Raw genomic sequence first — 21,187 nt, 5'->3', positions numbered from 1 at the left:
TTTCACTGCGTAAGGTTAGTAAAATACAAAAAGTAAACAAAAAATAAATGTTGATAATTAGAGTTGTAAAATACTTTCAATTTTAAGTGTTATTTTAAAATAGAAATGTTATTTTAAATATAAAAGTTGATATTGATAGTATCCCTTTAAAATTTCAGCCATATTAAGAGCCTCACTGATCTGCTTGCTATCTTGATCTGCAACAGTCCCATTTCCCCCCTCACTTTTTCAAATGTAATTCTAAAATCATTTCTTGTTTCTTATTTGTCCTGTTTTGTGTGTCAGTTATACATCTGAAATTCCATGCTTTCCATCTCTCCTCTTTCCCATCTCCTGTACAATACTTCTTTCAATAACCCTTTTTCAGACATCTTAAATGTTTCTTGTGTTCAAAGATACAAAATCCAAGGAAATGCTTTCATGAAGATTTTATTGGAATTACAAACGCTGTGTCAGATTCTGATTTCTATGATGCCACTGTATATCCAGACTAACTCCAAATTTACGCTGGTGTAACTAAGTGGCTCATTAGTTCTACAGGATAACCCTAATTTTCATCTACTACCATCATTGAAATATAATCTCTGTAACGAACAGTATTTGTTTCAGGATCTACAGCAGCAGACAGCATCTCCTCCATTTCTTCCTGTGTAAAAGGTTCACCTGCAAGAGGACAGAAATGTCAACAGTTAGTCCTGATACTATATATTACTCAACCTTATCCAATAGACTTAGTGTTTGGGCTCTCCCTTGAAATCCTTTTGGTACTCAGACAGAAGACGGGCAGACCCAGGACCCAATTCTTTCACTTACACCAATTACTTGCAGTACTGTTGTAGCTGTGTTGGTTCCAGGATATGAGACACAAGGTGGGTGAGATAATATATTTTCTTGGACCAATGTCGTTTGGTGGAAGACAAGCTTTCAGTTTTCACAGTGCTTTTCTTGAGGTCTGGAAAAGGTCACCTTGTGAAAAGTGTTTGCCCAGGGATGATAAAAATAATGATACATGACAAAACCACTTTATTTTATGTTTATCATTTTTCTAGGACTTCCCCCTGTAATGGGGAGTGATTTCAAAACAAATGCTCTAGTCAATCAGGATGAATTCTCTTATAGGCACCATCTTTTTTCAGGAACATAGGAATGGCCCTACTGGGTCAGACCAAGCTCCATCTAGCCCAGTATCCTGTCTTCCGACAGTGCCCAATGCCAGGTGCCCCAGAGGGAATGAACAGAACAGTTAATCATCAAGTGATCCATTCCCAGCTTCTGGCAAAACAGAGGCTAGGGACACCATCCTTCCAGGAAACCTTCCACCATTTCACTAGCACCAGTGCAGCTAAACTGGGATAGTAATAGTGGGACTGCTAATGTAGACAGGGCACAGCCATTTTCACCATGGCTGTACCCTGTCTACACTTGTTCTCCCACAGTTGCTACCACTGGTGGAAGAGCGGCACTGAAATTAGTGAAATGGTGGGAGATTTCTTGAAAAACATTAGCTTCTGATTGTCCAAGGAACCGTAGATCTTTCCTACATTAGCATAAAGCACCGAGTCCTTCTGTTCGGAGAACCTCTCTGAGCCCCCACATTTGAGGGCAAAGAAGAGCAGAATCTAGACCTTCACAAATGTCAAACCCAACTGAAAACCCTGATCCAAAGAGAGGTCAGTACGTTGGAGGCTCCTTCAGTGCTAAGAGAGACTCCAGAACTGAGGAAATTGCCCTGGCTGTACCATCTGGTTCTTGTCTGGGAGGAGGCACTGTCCAATTCACAGCAGTAAGGATGTCTTGGCACTGAGAGACTTAGATGATAGAGCTGGCCTCGTAAATGACCGAGCATAGTGTTCCACTGAGCTGGTGCCAGAGAAAGGACAAACCGCAGCAACAAAGTCTTCTGTTTTCCTGCTGTAGGTGGCTTAAGAACTGATGAGGGGCTAGTGTGTCCCTGCATGAGAATAGGGCCCTGAACCAAGGAAAGGCCTTGGAAAGTTAGGAGTGAAGTATGTTTGTCTTTTTGAAGTCAAAGCATAAAGAGTTGCTATGCCAAACAACCCATACAACAAATACAAACACTTTAGGCAGCAGATATGTGCATCAAACTCTGGGAAGATGGAAGGGCATAAAATACACTGCTTAAATCTGGTCCTTTTGGGTTGGACATAATGCCCTTGAACCAGAAAAGAGATGGTCCTGCAAGAAAGATGTGAATTGGCACAGAAACTACCTAAACAACCTACAGTTCTAAACAACATATTAACAGAAGATCTTTGGTTAAAAAAAAAGTAGCTCCTCATACACAGAACATAGGTCCCTATATCCACGGGTAGCCTTGGAAAGGAAAGAAATGAATTGGTTGGAAACTGTACAACCTCTTATAAATTTGACTATTTGATGCCACAAAATGGTGTTCATATAGGCACTGATTTTCTAGAAAGTTCTGGAAGCTCAGTGGTATCAGGGTGCCTGTCACAAGTGGAAATATGCAGTTGCCATCTCAAAGATCTGTTTGTTATTAATATTAATGTAATTATTAAATTGTATTTTTTTTCAAGTGCCAGATATATGACATGGTACAAACAGTTAAAGAGATAATAACTTCCTTTCTCTGGAGAAGTTGCAACTGAAAGGTTTTGTTCTGCAGCATTTACTCAAGTGAGTATTCTTTTATTAAATATAAGTTTTATAAGTTAATTAGCAAAATCTTTACCTTCTTCAGTCATATATTTGACTAACTCCTCTTTAGTAAGATGTCCACATTTATTCTCATCTAAAACCTAAAGAAAATAAATAAATAAAACATTTTGGTTTTTAAACTTACTGAGTCAAGATTCAGTAACTATTTCTCCCTTAACTAGATGCTTTAAAATTGTGGTTACAGACCTCAAAGGCACGTAAAAGTATGTCTTCTGGAATAGGCCGGTATCTGAAATAATTGAATTAGAACAATTAGTGCCACGACTTGGAGGGCTATGTTTTGGAGGCAGGACCTCACAACAGTAACAAAAACAATACACAAATCCTAAACACTAAAGAAAAAGGAAAACACTGAAATGAACATTTACTTACAAACATACTTGCAGCTTGCAAGTTATGTGTGCTGCAAGAATACATATGCAAGGAAACAGTGTAACCCAATCATGCAGAACTACCTGTCACTGAAGTCAGTTGGATTTTTTAGGCAAGAGATCTTTGCAGCATTGGATATAAAACAATGGGGTTCACAAAACTTTTAAGTAAAGACACTCCCATCTTTTTTTAAGAATAAAAATAAGTTCATTACAGGTAATACTGTTACAATGAAGGACAAATGAAAACACATCAAGACCACCTGTAACTGAAAAGACCACTGCATGTCTCTGACTAGTGTGTATATATAGCTTTCTAGTTCCAGAGCAGTTAACCTTTTAGACTGCTAATCATGTACATTTACTGTGCATGACAGTTATTTTGTTAAAACATTAATATGAAGCTGATTTATGTTATTAGAAACATGCTTTGTCTATCCATAAATGAAACTCATGTTTGCAAAACCTGATGATTAAAGACCTTTATTTTGATAAAATCTCTTTAGAGACACACAAAATCAGATTAATGGGAAGTTTATTTTGATTCACACTATAACAGAGAAGCAACAAACTATCATAATTAACAGTGACCATAAACTCTGTGATATTATTTGTGTGGTTTTAGTGACTGTAAAACATATTTTTAGATTAAATCAGTTTGAACTAAAATGCTCATCACTATCAAAATCAGAGTTAAAAAAAAATCAAAATATTTACTTTTTCCAGTTACATAAAGGCATACTTGATATCTTTGGTCAAAATCAACCACCCATGGATCCGAACCAAGCTACAACACAGAAAAAAAAAATCTATTTTTCCATTACCTTCTTTCCATTAATACTTTCGTCATCATTGGAAGAAATTTTTCCAAACGAATATACCCGGTAGGTTCTTCTTCTTCTACCTGATATGAAAACAGAAGGATAGTAAATTTAAATCTTAGATGACACATTAGAAAATTAAAAAGAGAACCAGTTGGCTTCTGCATTAAAATAGCGGAGTTAGATTTTGACTTGTCCTAAAGTTGCCAGGCAGGAAAGAAGTGGTTGGATCTATAAGACCTCACTCATCCCCGAGTGGCCATAAGTAAAGTGGGTGAGTAGGGGCAGAACCCAGCCAGACATAGAGGAGATGTAAATTGCACTTCACTCCCATGTAGCAAGAGGGGAGCATGGGTGGAAGTAAGCTGCACTTTCAGTCACCCCATTGTAGAGCAAGAGCGGAACAGGAGACTCTGAGTCACAATCCTTTTCCATGGCTTCCTGTCAGGTGGCATGGCTATTCCCCAGTCCATACGCAGGGCTGAGCATAAAGGTTCAATCTAGCTTATAATAAATAAATAGTAATGATACATTATATGCAATAGTTAATTGATTATGCTAGGTGAATATTACTGGGTTTTGTTCTCAAGAGTGTAAGGCAGAAAATCTAACTAAGGCCATGTTTACACTATGAACTAGGGAGTATGATTCTGCTGCTCAAATGTTTGCTAGCTCTCACGGAGCTAGTGTGAGTATAAATAGCAGTGTAGCTGCGGTACCATGGAGCAGTGGCAGTGGCAGCACGTCTTAGCTGTGCCACTTACATACTCACCAGTTTCAGGCAGGTTTGTACTCAGCATGGCTAAGCCGTGCCCTGCACTGCTGCTGCCCATGCTTCTGCAGCTACACTACTATTTATACCCCAGCTAGCTTGATGAGAGCTAGCCCAGGTGTGTATATGTGAGCAGGGGAATCGTACCCTCTAGCTCATAATGTAGATGTCGCTCAAGAGAGTGTGCCAAAGAGTGTGCAAGAATAGATTTTTCACTTTAATTTAACTTTTTCTAAGCAATTTATGTAATTTTTTTATAACTCACTAATCATCACAGCGTCTGAGTGAAATACTTGTGATCAAATAAAAAAATTAAAAGGAAGGGACTATAGCCTCAGACAAGCTACAGTGGGAGTCTGAACGATTCAATATTGTCCTCTAGTGGTTAGAAATTTGTGCAAAATGCTCAGTAACCGATACTAAGTTATCGTACAAAGTGTTTTTAAAGATACAGTATACTCTCCCCCAAAGACTGAATGGTTGTTTCCAGGTATTTTACAGCCACACTGTGCTGTCAAGGGAGAGGCTAAAGTGGCAGAGGCTCTCAATTCAAGGCAGCCTAAAACAGACAAAAGGGTGGGGAAAATGACCAAAAAAAAAGGCTTTTCTTGCCTACCAAGTATATTAATGAAAGATCTTCTACACACCATAGAAAAGACTACAGGGACTTCTAGCAGGGATCTCACCGCATTCCTACACTTCCACAGGGGTCAAACAGCATGAACAAAAAGAGTTCCTAATTGTTCAGGAACATGCCTGTGTTGAAGACTTCAAGTTTCACTCCCAAAAGGAACACTCTGGGCTACACTGTGCCCACCTTTGTATAGGCACAGAGCAATGGGGTTTAAACCAACCCCATATGGGGACAAGACACGCTCTCAGTCCTTGCACTATTACCAGGCAAGAATGGAAGAAGTCTAGCACAGGCAGTGGTTCCAAATTCCTCAGGAAAGAACGGAGCAAGAAGGCTCCTGCTGTCCTTTTTTGCATGATCAGTGGAGTTGGGTCATAGGAGGGGACATCACATGCAGCACCCAGTTAAAGTATGTAGCAGCAGCTACTGCGTGTACTCTCTCTCTACTGTGAGAGGCATTTTGGTTGCCTCAGGGGCAATGCTTCTAACAGCAGCCACCAATGAATAGTCCATCTTCATCCCCCACCCCTTCAGTGCAGACAGTGGTCTTGAAGCTACAGTGTTGCCCTCTGTCGGCTGTGCCTTATAAACAGAGAAATTTTTACTAGAAAATGAAGCTGTTCTATACATGAATAAAACTGTCTTTGATCATTACAGTGTTGTTTATTTTAAAGCTGAATCCACTGTAAAGATGCAATAAAATAGATGGCAAAAATTAATTTCCCTCTCGTGACATAACAGTCAATAAACTGAACTATTTCATGCTTCACAAATATTGAGACAATGACTGTAGGAAGGGTGTTTTATGAAGCACCTATGTTCCAACAGGCTGTAGGTCAGGAAACCAAAAAGACAGAAGTAGTAATGTGGTAACTATTTATAGGAACTATACAGAGACATCTTATATTATACATTAACTAAGGTCTCAAAGGGCACATAAAGATCATACTGCAAATAAATCATGTTTAAAAGCCAAAACCATTAGGCTTGATCCTCTCAGGTGCTAAGCACTCTCAACTGCCATTTCCATCAATGGGATTTGCAGCTGCTCATCACAGGGCTAAATGTGGTCCTAATTTTCAGACTGGGAAGAAAAAAACATAGCTGCTCCAGAATCCACAACGTAACAAAAAACATGTATATGTGACTTACAAAATAAAGTATTAGATTTGTCTCTCTTAGGAGGTTTACAGTTTGCATTTTATCCCAATAAAGCATTTCCTGGTAAAAGAAATCTTTCATCACTGATAATGGACCTGCTACTGGGAGGTGATGAGCAACCTCAACTCCTACTGACCTCAAAGTGAGGGAAGCACCCCACAACTCATTTGCACTGTAGGCCCAGAGGTGTCTTGGGTTTTTCTCTACTCTAAAATGCAGAAAGACTGAAAATAGGTTCTTTCCCTAACACTGGACAGGTGGTAATGAGAGGCCAAATAAATGCTTTGCTTTAGGTCCTTCAAGTTTTTCAGATGTTTATCTTCATCTTATCCACCTTCATAGTCACTCCTGTCTTAAAATTGCTTTTTCACTACAATTTCATCTTCTTACCTGTATTTTTTTGCTCTCTTTATGGGGGTTATGACTGTAATAGCTACTGCGGGGTGAAATATTTAAAGCATTATTATACTCATCTATCTACTCTAGGTTCTTTTGTGATCTCCATTACCATAGTATCTGAACACTTCACAGTCTTGTGAGTATTAGTACACTAACCCCTGCTGTGATACAGGGAAGTACTATTTTCCCCATTTTACAGAAGGAAAACTAGGTGATTTGCTCAAAGTCACACAAAGTCAATGGTGGAAAAGGTTTGGATCCAAGGTCTCCAGAGTTCCAGGTCAGTGTCCATCTTTCCTCCATCCCCTTCCACTTCTATTTTGTGGATCTTGGACCAGGGTGGGGAGATTTTATTTTATCAATAAACAACAATCCATGTGATGATTTTTTTTTTTGTATTATTTATATTTTGGAGCACAATTTCTCTTTCCTCAGACTGTCTTCTACTTCTTGGTTGAAGATAGGAGTTGGAGAACTCTGCTAATAAGGGGAGCAAAACCACAGCAGGCAGGCTGTAGCACACAAGACAAGTTTCTATTCTGCTGGTTCTTTGCACTTTCTCCTCCTCTAAAGAGCGGAGTCAGCTGGGCCAGGGAGTGGAACCACTGTTATTTGAGACTCTAGGAGAGATGGAGTTGGCATACGGATAAGAGGCAGGGATAGCAAAACTTTTTGGATGGGAGCCAAACTCGAGCATCATGATGTGTGTGGTTGATATATATACTTCAGGCTACTTCCAAGGGAAGAAATCCTCCAAAATCAAGGGATCTTTCCTTCCCCCAAGGTAGCACTTCAACCTGATATCACCTGCAAAGAGAATAAGAGGAGGCTGTGGTGGGAAATATTATTTCTGCTGCTCTGTCCCACACTCTGGCTCCACCCTATGCATCATCACTGTGGTGACTCCAGCTTCCTACTAGAAAGTGAAAGTAGAGCAGGAACTGAGCAGACAAATTACAATCTAAAATCAAACTGTTCAAATAAAAAATAAAAAAAATTGGACTGGTGTTTACCAGTAGAAGTTTCCTACTCCCTGCACTTAATTAGGGGAGTGGGAACTTGGATTTATAGGATGAAGTAAATGAGCAAGAAAAGATTACTTACTAGTTACTGTGCATCTTCAAGAGAAAGCTTTGGACATTCACACTCGGATGACTGGCGTTTCTGGAACCTTCTAGAAAACCATTTCTGTTGGGGCTCCAAAAGCATCACCTCATGGCACTGAATATTCAGCACTAGGTTATATACAGAGCTGCAGCTTCCAACTATCTCAGTTTTTTGTTGGCTGCCGCAGAAAGCAAAGGAACTCGGTTGCTTGTTCAGACTGTTGCATGAGAACTCAAAACCTCCTGTTTTGTAAATAGCTAGACTGTAGAATATTACTCCCTTTAAACCTGAATTTAGACCTGTGGGATGCAATTTTTAGTTTCAAAATGTATTTGGACCAAATTCTGCTTAGTTACACTAGTACAACTGCATTAATTTAGAAAAAAACAAACCCTTTTAAATGTTATATTTAAGAATAAAGATTGCATAGCAACTTTAGGGGAAGACAATCCTGGGAGAAAGGATGAAGACTCAAAGAGAATCAGGAAAAAAAGGGTTGGAATGAGGAGGCTGAGCCATTTAATATTGGTAAAGGTACATTAGTTCAATGTGCTGAGACATTCTTAGTATCAGCATAATCAGATAAACTGGTTTAGTAATCCTATTGTCTCTAACTTTCATACTGTTCAAATAATTGTGACCTAGCATTACAGAAAAGGCAATACAATGTTTAAACATTAAAGTTATTACAAACCCACAAAAAAGGGAAAATCACCATTAAGAGTAAAATCATATCCTTAGCTCCCCCAGTTATGTTGAACTGCTGAAACAAAGGAGGGTGCACTGAAATAGACTAAATAGCACATCAGACGTGAAATATGTAGGAGTCGTGGGGGAAAGATGTAGAATACATGGCAGGTTTTCCCTCAGAAGCTTTTTGAGGTTAAACTCACAACCTCAATACTATTTCATGAGTTAATTGGTATTACTTGTTCATTCTGTTTGGCCTGATTGCGTCAAGAAGTTAATACAGTTGGTGTTTGTGTAACCTGATCAGTTTGGAACTCACTTTTTTATTTTTCCATCAGCAAAGGAATATTTTTTCTCGTTTCTTGACAAAGAACTTCCCCACCCTCTTGGCACTGGGTCACAGTAACCATCCTTGGCAGAAGACAGAAGGTACTTCCACATAGCACTTTGGAGCAAGTCTCCCAGACCAGGTTGACAGACTTGAGGTTGTGGGGCTTGCACTTTAAAAATAGCTGCATAGGCAGCGCTCTGAAGCTGCAGCTTGGGTTGGAGCTTGGATTCTGAAACCTATGGAGGTGGGTGGGCTTCAGACCCCGAGTTTTAGCTTAAGCTGTAACTTTAAAACGCTGTCTATACAGCTATTTTAGAGTACTGGTGTAAGCTCCGCTAGCCCAAGTCTGTCAGCCAATGCATAGCCATACCTGGAAAAATTCCATCAGTGTTGCTCCCATATCAGCCTTAGGGGTTGCTCAGGGCAATCTGAGGGACTCCCTTGCTAAGTGACCTGTCTCCATAACATTTCCAGCCTCTGGGAAACAAGCTCAGGTCTCCCACACAGCAATGCAGAGATTAAAACTTTTGTAAATTGTAAGATTGAAGAAAAATTACAAAAGATATACCGCTTACCTCTGCAAGCATATCATGTAATTCGCTCTCACTTGGGCAGCATCCTAATGACCTGATGATTGTACCAATCTCTCTGAAAAAGAAAACATTTTTGTTGGTAAATCTAGAGTACAAGAAAACCTATGGCAGTTATATAGAGTACAAGAAAACCAGCCATCAATCCAGAGCAAGTGTCGGGGTAAATGAGGAGGGTGGTGGTTTATACTGAGGCCTTAAAACTAAGATCCTATTTGTTTCTGTGGACATTAAAAATCTCATGGCACTTTTTGAAAGAGTATGGGTTTGCCCTTTGGCCTTAACTCAAAATCTCCTCTCCCCCTGTTGCAATGCAGTGTGTTGTATGCAGATTGCTTCCTGTCTGCAGTTCTCTTTCTCAGTATGGCTGGATTTCAGCAGAGTCTATATTTATACTGTATACCATAGTTAATAAAGTCCTTGTGATCCATTGAGATGAAAAGTCCTGTATAAATGTAAAATGATTTTAAAGTTATCCATAAAATATAAATGTTACTAGGTTCAAGGTGGGTGCAGCATTGCTGAGTGAGCTTCATCGAAGTTGAAAACACCACTACATTGTCAAGATTACCAGCTTGGCTCTATGTTGCATGCATACATTAGTGGTTCAGGAATGGAAGAACATACTATCAAATCTAGTGCACTTGTTATGAAGTTCCAAATAAAATTTATGACCGAACTGGCGATGCCTCAAATAGAAACATAAATTAAATATCAAGAGATGCTATCTGACAAATTTAAAAGGGTGTCACAGTGTGCATATGAATTAATCTGAGATTTCTTGAAGTGAAAGATGGGCCAACTGATTTGAATTGATTAAAAAAAGACCCAAACCACCTCAAACTTAATTTTTTTCCAATTTTGAAAAAACTGTGAATTTAAAAATATATATCCACCCATCTCTGCACTTCCCAGTTGCATCTTAGGCCTTGTCTATATTAAAAATGCTTTGCCAATATAGTGATACTGGTATTGCTATACCAACACAAATCTATCCCACGTAAGTGCTAACACAGGCTGTTTTTCTGTCAGCATATTAACACTTCCTCCCTGAACAACATTAGCTATACTGATAGAAGAGTGCCTTTGTTGGCATAACTGCGTCTATACTGGGGGTTTGGCTGGCAAACCTATGTCAACTAGGGAGTATGGTTTTTTCACATCTTGACCAACATACAAACTTTGCAGAGTAGACCTGGCCTAGTATCAGAAGAAAAAAGAAATACTGTAAAGAAAACTTCTCATGATATTTCTGGTGTGATGTAAACCAAGAAACACAGGAACTCTTGTGTGTTTCTTGAAATTTTTCCAGTCCAATTCCATAGCAAAGAAGTTCAGATAACCTTGCATAACATCCATGCTATAGGGTGCTTAAACTTTTGAGGTTCATCCATCACTGCCAGTGCACCTAACAGACAATTAGAGTTTTCTAGTGGAATTTGTAGGATGAAAATAAAACACTTACAAAACAATCACATTATTACAGTAACATCCAAAATGTGCTAGGCACTATACAGATGTAGAGGAAGGCACAGTCCCTGAAGAGCTTACATTCAAATCGCACACATGATGAAAAGTAACAGCAGCAACAGCAGATGGGAAATAGTAGGATGGGTGGACAAGGGTTGTAAAAATAAGGCCATGTAGGTTGTTTTAGGTGTCCAGGATTAAAAGAAGTTAAAAGCCAGGTTCTAGTGGTGGCATAGGGTAAAGAAGCTTTAAACACCCCAGCTGAATCGCTATCTTTCCCTGCCAGCCTCCCCCTCCCAGTTGGTGTACCATCTTTGGCTTCTGCCAGTGTAGTATCTAGCACACAGAAGTGACAGTGACTCTAAGAATAATGCTCACCTACTTGATGAATCTGAGTTAGTGAATCATAGTTTAATGCTCATCTAGTTAATCTGAGTTTATACTGCAGGTGAAATATAATCCTAATGTCATATTTATCAAATGAAGTGTAATATTTTGCAGGACAAACTTTGCATAAATCACAAAAAAAAAATCTTTATAATTTATATTGTGAGGAGAAGAAGAGCAGAACATCTTCCAGTGCAAAGCTTGTTTCTTTTTAGTTTTGTATGTACACGCTTAAAGGTCAGGTCATATATTGGTATTGGCTTTCTGCAAATAGGTTAAAATCTCTCCTTGTCCTCAAGGGTATCTGATGTTCCAAGAAATAATATTCATAATGCTTTTATGACCATGGTTAAGAATTGTGCTGTACTGCCACTCTCTGACACAACATAATCACCTATTATTATTAATGTGATAAAACACTGAGATAAAAGAAACTGCATTTATGAATCAGGGAAGGGTTACTGAAGAAATACTGTTAATGATTTTTATAGGGTAATAATTTTGATGTGAAGTAGTGAGTTTGTTACATTTAATAGACCTTCTAACCTCCCCTTTCATATCTTACGGTTTATCATCTCAAGAAAGAAACTGTCAAAGAAAAGTTTATTCACATCATTTCATTGTCCCAGCATTTCCTTCAAAATAAAATGAAGATTTTTGCAAACTTTGTGGCGGGTAGCATGCTTTGACCACTGTCCATTGGTCAAATACTGACCAACACTGTCTCATTGTTTCCTTGTACTCCCCTGCCTGTCTGTATCTATCTGTTGTCTCATCTTATACTTAGCTTGTAAGCAACTTGGGAGAAGGACTGGTATTTTTTGTGCGTGCATGCACATGTGCAGTGCCTGTCACAATGAGGTCAGGGCTCCTACGCACTACACTAATACAAAAAAAAATTGCAGAATATAAAGAAGCAAATAACAGCTAAAATGAGCACCTAATAGATAGAAATATCAAGACGAAAAAGAAGACTAATTTAAAAGCTCTTTGCTAGCAAGGTCAGGAAAGACAGCAAGGTGTAAGCTGATTTCCTCATTGGTATTCAAAATGAAAGAACACACTTTTCTCAAATACTTCTACAGAAGCATGAGTAGCTACAAAGGCTATGGCTACTCTACAGAATTTACAACAGTGCAGCCACACTGATGCAGTTGTAATGCTGTTAGTGCAGACACTGTAACCCTACAGGAGCGAGCTCTCTCATTGATTTAATTACTCCTGCCACTGCAAACGGCAGTAGCTATGTCAGTAGGAGGAGCTCTCCCACTGACATAGCACTGTCCACGTCAGCGCTTAGGTCAATATAACTTAGATTGCTCTGGGGGTTGGTTTATTCATACCTCTGAGCTACAAACATAACTTATACTGAGGTAAGCTGTAGTGTAGACATAGCCTAAGTTGTACATGGAGACATATCCTACAATTCTGCACATCCAGTTCAACTGAAAAATTATTTCATTTGATGTCTGAGGAAAAGCCAGAATGTCCTAAACCTGGAGAGCTTAGTAAATGTGCATGCTGAAAAAGTACTGATTTAGGTCATCAGAATATAAGAAATTCAATAAAAAAGACTGTGCAGAAAATATAAATAGATGACAATTACTAACTCTCTAGCTCTAGATCAAAGAGTAATACTAATTAAAAACATTTTTAGATGGTTATATCCAATAAATATATAATTTATAAATATAAATATATAAAGGAGATCCAGTGGATATAGTGTATTTAGATTTTCAGAAAGCCTTTGACAAGGTCCCTCACCAAAGGCTCTTAAGCAGGTTTCCCTAGGATAACAGGGAAGGTCATCTCATGGATTGGTACCTGGTTAAAAGATAGGAAACAAAGGGTAGGAATAATTGGTCCGTTTTCAGAATGGAGAGAGGTATATAGTGGTGTCCCCCAGGGATCTATACTGGGCCTAGTCCTATTTAACATATTCATAAACGATCTGGAAAAGGGGGTAAACTGTGAGGTGGCAACATTTGCAGATGATACAAAACTATTCAAGATAGTTAAGTCTCAGGCAGACTTCAAAGAGCTACAAAAGGATCTCACAAAACTGGGTGACTGGGCAACAAAATGGCAGATGAAATATACTGTTGATAAATGCAAAGTAATGCACATTGGAAAACATAATCTCAACTATACATATACAATGATGGGTTCTAAATTAGCTGTTACCACTCAAGAAAGAGATCTTGGAGTCGTGGATAGTTCTCTGCAATCATCCACTCAATGTGCATCAGCAGTCAAAAAAGCAAACAGAATGTTGGGAATCAAGAAAGGGATAGATAAGAAGAAAGAAAATATTATATTGCCTCTATATAAATCCATGGTACGCCCATACCTTGAATAATGCGTGCAGATGTGGTTGCCCCATCTCAAAAAAGATATATTGGAATTGGAAAAGGTTCAGAAAAGGGCAACAAAAGTGATTATGGGTGTAGAACGGCTTCTGTATGAGGAGAGATTAATAAGACTTGGACTTTTCAGCTTGGAAAAGAGGCAACTAAGGGGGGATATAACAGAGGTCTATAAAATCATGAGTGGTATAGAGAAAGTAAATAAGGAAGCTTTATATACTCCTATTCATAATATGAGAACAAGGGACCACCAAGTGAAATTAATAGGTAGCAGGTTTAAAACAAACACAAGGAAGTATTTTTTCAAACAATGCACTGCCAATCTCTGGAACTCCTTGCCAGAGAGTGTTATGAAGGCCAATACTATAACGGGCTTCAAAAAGGAGATAGATAGATTCATCGAAGATAGGTCCATCAATGGCTATTAGCCAGGATGGGCAGGAATGGTGTCCCTAGCCTCTGTTTGCCAGAAGCTGGGATTGGGTGACAGGGCATGGATCGCTTGGTGATAACCTGTCTGTTCATTCCCTTTGGGGCACCTGCCATTGGCCACTGTCAGAGGACAGGATACTTGGCTTGATGGACCTTTGGTTTGACCCAGTTTGGCCATTTTTATGTTCTTATAAATATTGGGTAAATACATGGCAAAAAAAATCCACAATCACTTTCATTATTGCCCCTGACCCTACAAATATGCTTAAAGTATGTGGTATGAGAAAGTAATGGAAAATACTCACTTAAAGATAAGCATGTATGAAAGTGTTTCAGAATTAGGGCATGTTTCTTTCAAAATAAAGTATTAAAATAGACACTGGGATTCATGAGATATTATTTTCAAGTAATCAGCACAGATATTTTTAAAAATTGAGTTCATGCCCCCCTCCTTTTTTCCTTTCTTTAGGTTGTATAAAAGAAGGCTGGAACATTTTTAAAGGATTTTTCTCTGGTTTTATTTTATAACGATAAGGAATGTCAAGTCTTCTCCCTAGTTCTGCTGTAAGGCTTCTTAAAGGCTGATTTGTCAGAGGTGTGTACTGTGAGCCCTCATCCCTTAACTGGAGAGGTTAGGGTACTGAATCTTTTTTTAAAAAAGGGGGAGATGGGAAAAAGGGTTTAAAACTGTCTGAAATAAAAATCTTTCCACTATCAATTTCAGTCTTTCAGTTTTCAGTCTCTTCTAATGTCATAATTTCTTTAGCTCTCTAGTCACCCTTAGCTGTATTTACACTGGAGAACTGAACACCTGGTAACTGAATTGATGAGATTCCACTAGTGAAAAAAAATTGTTCAGTGCATCCACACTAGTAAAACTAAGAATAATGAAAACATGACTGAAAGTAAATGCTAATGACAATGGCCTATCTCTGAAGTCTCTTCTCTGAAACTCAATCCTGTGTTTATTATATAAAACAATATATATGTTAAAAGAGTGTAAGATTGCAAAGCCAAAGACTCAAAAGTTAGGAAATGCCAGAATTAAAGTTAATTGTATACCCTTTAGTTGACCACCTTGTGAGTATGCCTTATGATACACTCTTTAATTACCTGATCACATTCCATTATTTCCACAACTCTCCTGTCTCATTCTGGGCACAAGATGAACAGTGCTCACTGAATGAGGAGCTATTCAATACTTTTTTTTTTATCATTATTGTTCCATGCGTGGACCCCATGCCTTATTTACTCCACATTATTCAAACCCTGCCCTGAAGACAGAATGATTTATTTCCTCAAGGACTTTTCAGTGGTGCTTATCATTGTAGTATCTCAGTGCTTCACATATTTGTTAATTTATTTTCACAAACATCCCTGTGAAGTGACAAAGATATTATCCTCATTTTACAGAGAGATTAAGGTTAAATGTGTCCATTAATTTTGGGTGCCCAATTTGAGAAATCCAGGGCCTGAGTTTTCACAGTACTTAGCGTTATATACCACTTTATATATGCAAAAGATAGCTCTCCCCATTAATTTCAGTTGCGAGTGCTCAGAACTTCTGTGAATCAGACCCAGGTCTCAAGTTTGGCACCAAGAAAATGAGGATGACACAATTAGTGCCCACTTATGAAAAGTTTGGCTTTAGTGATTTGTCCAACCTAATTTAGGAACTCTGTGGCAGAGGAAGGGATAAACTCTGACTCTCCAGGGTGGCAGTCAGTTGCCTTAACCATGAGACCATCTTTTCTTTTCCTAGAACGCCTCACCTCAATCACTACACACCTTCCAACTTCTGCAACAAATGATGCACAGGTGCTACAGACTCCTTCATTACACAACTCTGGTTCACCCTGTGACATAGTATACCGCATGTTACCCTCTGTACCCACATATCCACCACTATTATATGATTATAATATGTTTTGTATATAAAGTATGCCTTGTGAAGTATCATTTGAAAAGTCTTAATTTGATGGACCTCACTGTCCTGTTTAAATGTGTGTATCATCATTATATATGAAGTTATAGATTTTGTTATATGCTTGTTACTGAAACATATTAAGAGTCTGGGAAACGCCCACCGACTCTTCAGCTCTTCAGTAGCAACAAAAGAATGACCAATACCCAGTGTTAAGTGACCATCACTGGCCATGCACCAGCAGGGGAGCTGTAAACAAAAAATGTACAATTTGTAATGAAGGATGGTCAGCAGCTCATGTACACCAAGGGGGTAGCTTAACCCCCATGATAGCATGCATTTTTCCAGCACCTGGAGGAGAGTATAAAATAAGGGACAGTGACATCATCAGTTCACCTCTCTCCTCCCCCATCTCATGATCTGGAAGCAAGATCGTTTGGAAGACAAAGAGTAGTCTCCTTGAACTGGAGAGAAGGGATGGTTCTAACTAGAAGGCTTTCTAGTTAGTATGAACTGTGAACTGAAAAGAAGCTGCAATGTCCAGTAGGGTTAGAAAACCTGATTCAAATCCTGCTTAGCCTGATAAAGTTTAGGATTTTGTATGCGTGTTTACTTATTTTTTACGTACTGTGACAAAATTCCTCCTTTACCTTGGTGGGTCCTGCGCTTATTGGCGGATTTGCTCACCTCAGTGATCTTCCCCTCTGGTGGAACCCACAGTCTGGGTCAACTCCTCCTGTGTTTGATCAGGAGTTGCGAGGTTTGGGGGGAACCCGGGCCCGACCTCTACTCTGGGTTCCAGCCTAGGGCCCTGTGGATTTGCAGCTGTCGATAGTGCCTCTTGCAGGGCCGGTGCTTTCATTTAGGCGACTTAGGCAGTCGCCTAGGGCGCCAGCATTATGGGGGAGGGCGGTATTTTGCCGGGGGGGCGGCAGGCGGCTCTGGTGGAACTGCTGCAGTCGTGCCTGCGGAGGGTCTGCTGGTCTCGTGGCTCCAGTGGACCTGCCGCAGGCATTCCCACGGAGGGTCTGCTGGTCCGTGGTTCCGATGGAGCTGCCACAGGCATGCCTGCAGCAGGTCCACCCAAGCCGCGGGACCAGCGAACCGTCCGCAGAAATGCCTGCGACAGGTCCACCAGAGCTGCAAGACCCGCGCGCGGGGCGGCGAAATGGCCCGGCGCCTAGGACGCCAGAAAGCCTGGCGCAGGTCCTGGCCTCTTGTAACAGCTGTGTGACAGCTACACCTCCCTGGGCTACTTCCCCAAGGCCTCCTCCAAACACCTTCTTTATCCTCACCACAGGACCTTCCTCCTGGTGTCTGATAACGCTTGTACTCCTTAGTCCTCCAGCAGCACAGCCTCTCAGTCTCCGCTCCTTGTGTCTCTTGCTCCCAGCTCCTCACATGCACTTCCTCTCCTCTGGCTCCTCCCCATCTGACTGGAGAGCTCTCCTTTTAAAACCCAGGTGCCCTGATTAGCCTGCCTTGATTGGCTGCAGGTGTTCTAATCAGCCTGTCTGCCTTAATTGGTTCTAGCAAGTTCCTGACTACTCTAGTGCAGACCCTGCTCTGGTCACTCAGGGAACAGAAAACTACTCACCCAGTGACCAAGTTGGTGTGGAAGAGCTTCCGCCTCCATACATAGTTTTATTATTGAGACATTAAACTGGTAGTGACTTACATTTCTTTGTGACTATTTGTAAAAAACTTTAATGAACCTGGGGCAAGTTAACTTAATTCCTTATACTCAGTCAGCTGAGCTGTAAAACTCCAATACAGACCTGTCTCAACCAAAGATGCTGCCATTGAGTTGATCTTTCTGGAATAGAAATGTATATATTTGCTGATAGTATTCATTTACATTACCCTCTTTGGTAACATAAATGATGATTTGGTTATCATGAGAACCTCATTTCTTGGTGAGTCAGCTGTCACATTAGGGGGGAAAAGGGATGGAAAAAATTGTTTTGAGTTCAAAAAGGAAACCAACAAGCTTCTTCTGGCTTTGGTTATGATCTGCTGAATAGGTCTTACACCTCTGGAAGAAAAAAGAAGGGGGAAGACCAAATCTGAGAGTGGTCATATTACAATCCTGTTGTGAATGCTCCGTCAATGTTACATTGACCTTATATGTAAACTTTGGTACACCTTTGCAGAAAATATTCTGACCTATTTAGATTTGTGAAACTGAATTTAATTCTATGAAGCAGTTTTTTTTTCTTTTTACCTCTTCTCTGAGGCCCCGTGGATCACGTTTGGTATTTAGTCTTTAATGTGACATTCGCACTAGAGTTCCCTGTTATCTTTCCATTAATAATTGTGGACACCCTCCTTCTTGAATAAATTTAATGTATCTCTCTTTGCATCTTATCGAAAGATCCAATTTACAAAATAAAAAACTTGAAACCAGAGGAACTCTTTCTTCTCGTTTTGCTTTCTTTGTACAACTCCCATTGCTCAGTGAATGTGAAGAACAATGAGATGCTGAAGAAGCTTTGTGATGACCGACCAATGCCATTGGAGATGAACGCCAACTGTGAGACATGAGATATTGACAACTTGGAAATAAATGGGAAGGAGGGGGAAACAATGGGAAATGAGAGAGCTGAGGAGCCAGGGATGAAGATGACGAAATGAACCTTAGCTGTGGGAAAGGGAAAGGTAAGGGGATTATGTAGACAGCAGGCAGGAGATTTAGTGGAATTATATTTATATTGTAAGTGATGTCAGAGCATAACCAAGCAAAATGCCTTGAGCTGCTTTATGGTGCTAGTAAGCAATTCAGCTATTAGGAAAGTGGAGATAGAAGATGGGTAGGTAAGGGATGCAAATTAGAATGAGTTTCATGTCCACATTTTTTATGATACATTTAAGATGTGATACTATGGCCTGTATCTCAACTACATGTCTGAGTTTGGTAGCTGTGCAATTACACCTCTACCCCTGATATAACACTGTCCTTGGGAGCCACAAAAATCTTACCGCATTAATAGGTGAACATGTTATATTGAAACTGCTTTGATCCACCGGAGTGGTGCAGGCTCGCGCCCCCTGGAGCACCTGGCCTTTATTGTGTATAATCCAAATTCGTGTTAATTCGGGTGGCTTATATCGAGGTAGCAAGGTATTAGTAGTTCACTTGACAGAGTTGCATGTCAAAAGCCCATTGATCAGTTTGAGACTGTGCCTGTATGTATTAACTAGATTTCTGTGTCCCTTTCATATAAGTGGCACAGGCTTACAATGATGTAATTCTTGTACATGAAACACTTGTGTGTATGGTGTGCCCTTTTAAGAACCGAAATAATCTCATTAAAAAAAACCCGCAAACCAGTGCTGTTATTAGTAGTATATAAACAAAAAACATATAAGCAGTTTATTTAAAAAATTCTTGATCTCTTCAAACCCATGAAGATGTATTTAATTTAATATCACAAAGTGTCTTATTATTCAGTACCAAGTCTCTCCCTCTTGGTGTGAAATTAGAAATTAAATGAACTGCCTGAATAGGAATTGTCTCTATTTATGCCGTTAGACTCAACATAAATAACCTTTGGGTCTCTTTTTTTTTTTCCCCCCCAAATTGCCTGTCAATATTGAAAATAAACTTATGTAACTAAATTTTTTTGACTTATATGTATGAACTATGTGAGAAGAAAAGAGATAAAAAGCACTTCTCACTACATCAAAATTAGCCAGTGTGACAAAGTTTCTTCCTTCCTTGGTGGGTCCTGGATTATTGGGATTGCTTACCTCAGTGATTTCCCCTCTGGTGGAACCCAACAGTCTGGGGCAACTCCTCCTGTGTCTGATCAGGAGTTGGGGTTGGGAGAACCCTGGCCGGGGGGCCCCCCAACCCTCTACTCTGGGTTCAGCCCAGGGCCTGTGGATTGCAGCTGTCTATAGTGCCTCCTGTAACAGCTGCATGACAGCAACAACTCCCTGGACTACTTCCCCATGGCCCCTCCAAACACCTTCTTTATCCTCACCACAGACCTTCTCCTGGTGTCTGATAATGTTGATTGTTCTGATAATTTTCAATCCTCCAGTAGCACACCCTCTCCAGCTCAGTTCCTTGCGCCTCTTGCTCCCAGCTCCTCACATGTGCTTTCCTCTCCTCTGGCTCTCCCACCTTGACTGAGTGAGCTCCTTTTTAAACCGCAGTGCCCTGATGTAGCCTGGCCTGATTGGCTGCAGTGTCTAATAATGTAGCTATCTCCACGGCCTCTAGAAGATCTAATTGGCCCCAGGTGCCTTGATTAACCTGGAGCAACTGCCATTGGTGTACCAGAGTACTAGGGATTGTTTAGCCTGGGCTAACCTACCCATCGTCAGTACTTTAACTGTAGCCATCTGGCCTTGCCGCCATCACATATCCCCTCCTCTTGCTCAACACCAATAGGGGTTGGGCGAAATTGGACCCCAGCAGTGTGCTCGTGAAAGACCAACGTTGCCGTGGTGGCGTCCACCTGTGCCATATGCGGAGCTGGAATGTTGAGGATAAGAACCACCTGGTGACCCTTACATTCTTTTCCTTATTTTGTGCATCCACTGGAGGGTGCATGGTCCGTCCAGAGTAAATCGCTGGCCTAAGAGGCAATACGCAGTGGTCTCCATGGTCCATTTGACAGCAAGGCATTCTCTCCGACGACTCATACTTCTGTTCTCTTGGAGCAGCTTTCTGCTTAAGGTACAGGATCAGGTGTTCTTCCTTCTCCAATCATTGTGACAGAACATCCCCCACCCCACCTCAGAAGCATCTTGTCTATAAATAAATTCCTAGTAAACGTGGGGCTATGAGTATGGGGTCACTAAGAGGGCTGTCTGAAGGTCTTGCCCCCTCTTGCTGCGTCGGTCTACTTCTCCATGTTCCTGGACCTCGGGCCTTCCACCAATGCTTTAGAGACTTGCCCTACGGCGAAGTGGGGAATAAAATGTCGGTAGTAAGCCTACCATGCCCTAGGAATGCCGACCTGCTTCTTCGGGTCGGCCGGGCGCAGGTTTGAATGCCTCTGTTATTAGTTTGGGGCCACTA

General features: G+C 40.4%; 1 protein-coding gene across 1 annotated transcript in view; it reads right to left on the bottom strand.

The window, feature by feature from the left end:
- Nucleotides 1–317: 317 nt before the first annotated feature.
- Nucleotides 318–21,187, bottom strand: part of DRC8 (dynein regulatory complex subunit 8) — a 46,440-nt gene continuing 25,570 nt past the window's right edge. Inside the window, exons 3-7 of the mRNA XM_032801114.2 lie at nucleotides 9,562–9,634; nucleotides 3,896–3,975; nucleotides 2,887–2,929; nucleotides 2,714–2,780; nucleotides 318–663 (exon numbers count right to left, since the gene is read on the bottom strand). Of these exons, the coding sequence (XP_032657005.1) occupies nucleotides 548–663; nucleotides 2,714–2,780; nucleotides 2,887–2,929; nucleotides 3,896–3,975; nucleotides 9,562–9,634 (379 nt within the window). The 3' untranslated portion in view covers nucleotides 318–547. The remainder of the gene's footprint in view (nucleotides 664–2,713; nucleotides 2,781–2,886; nucleotides 2,930–3,895; nucleotides 3,976–9,561; nucleotides 9,635–21,187) is intronic.

Source organism: Chelonoidis abingdonii, chromosome 3 (assembly GCF_003597395.2).
Source record: "Chelonoidis abingdonii isolate Lonesome George chromosome 3, CheloAbing_2.0, whole genome shotgun sequence".
Taxonomy (NCBI): domain Eukaryota; kingdom Metazoa; phylum Chordata; order Testudines; family Testudinidae; genus Chelonoidis; species Chelonoidis abingdonii.
The sequence above is the reverse complement of the archived record's forward strand: the minus strand, read 5'-3'. Positions and strand labels throughout refer to the sequence as shown.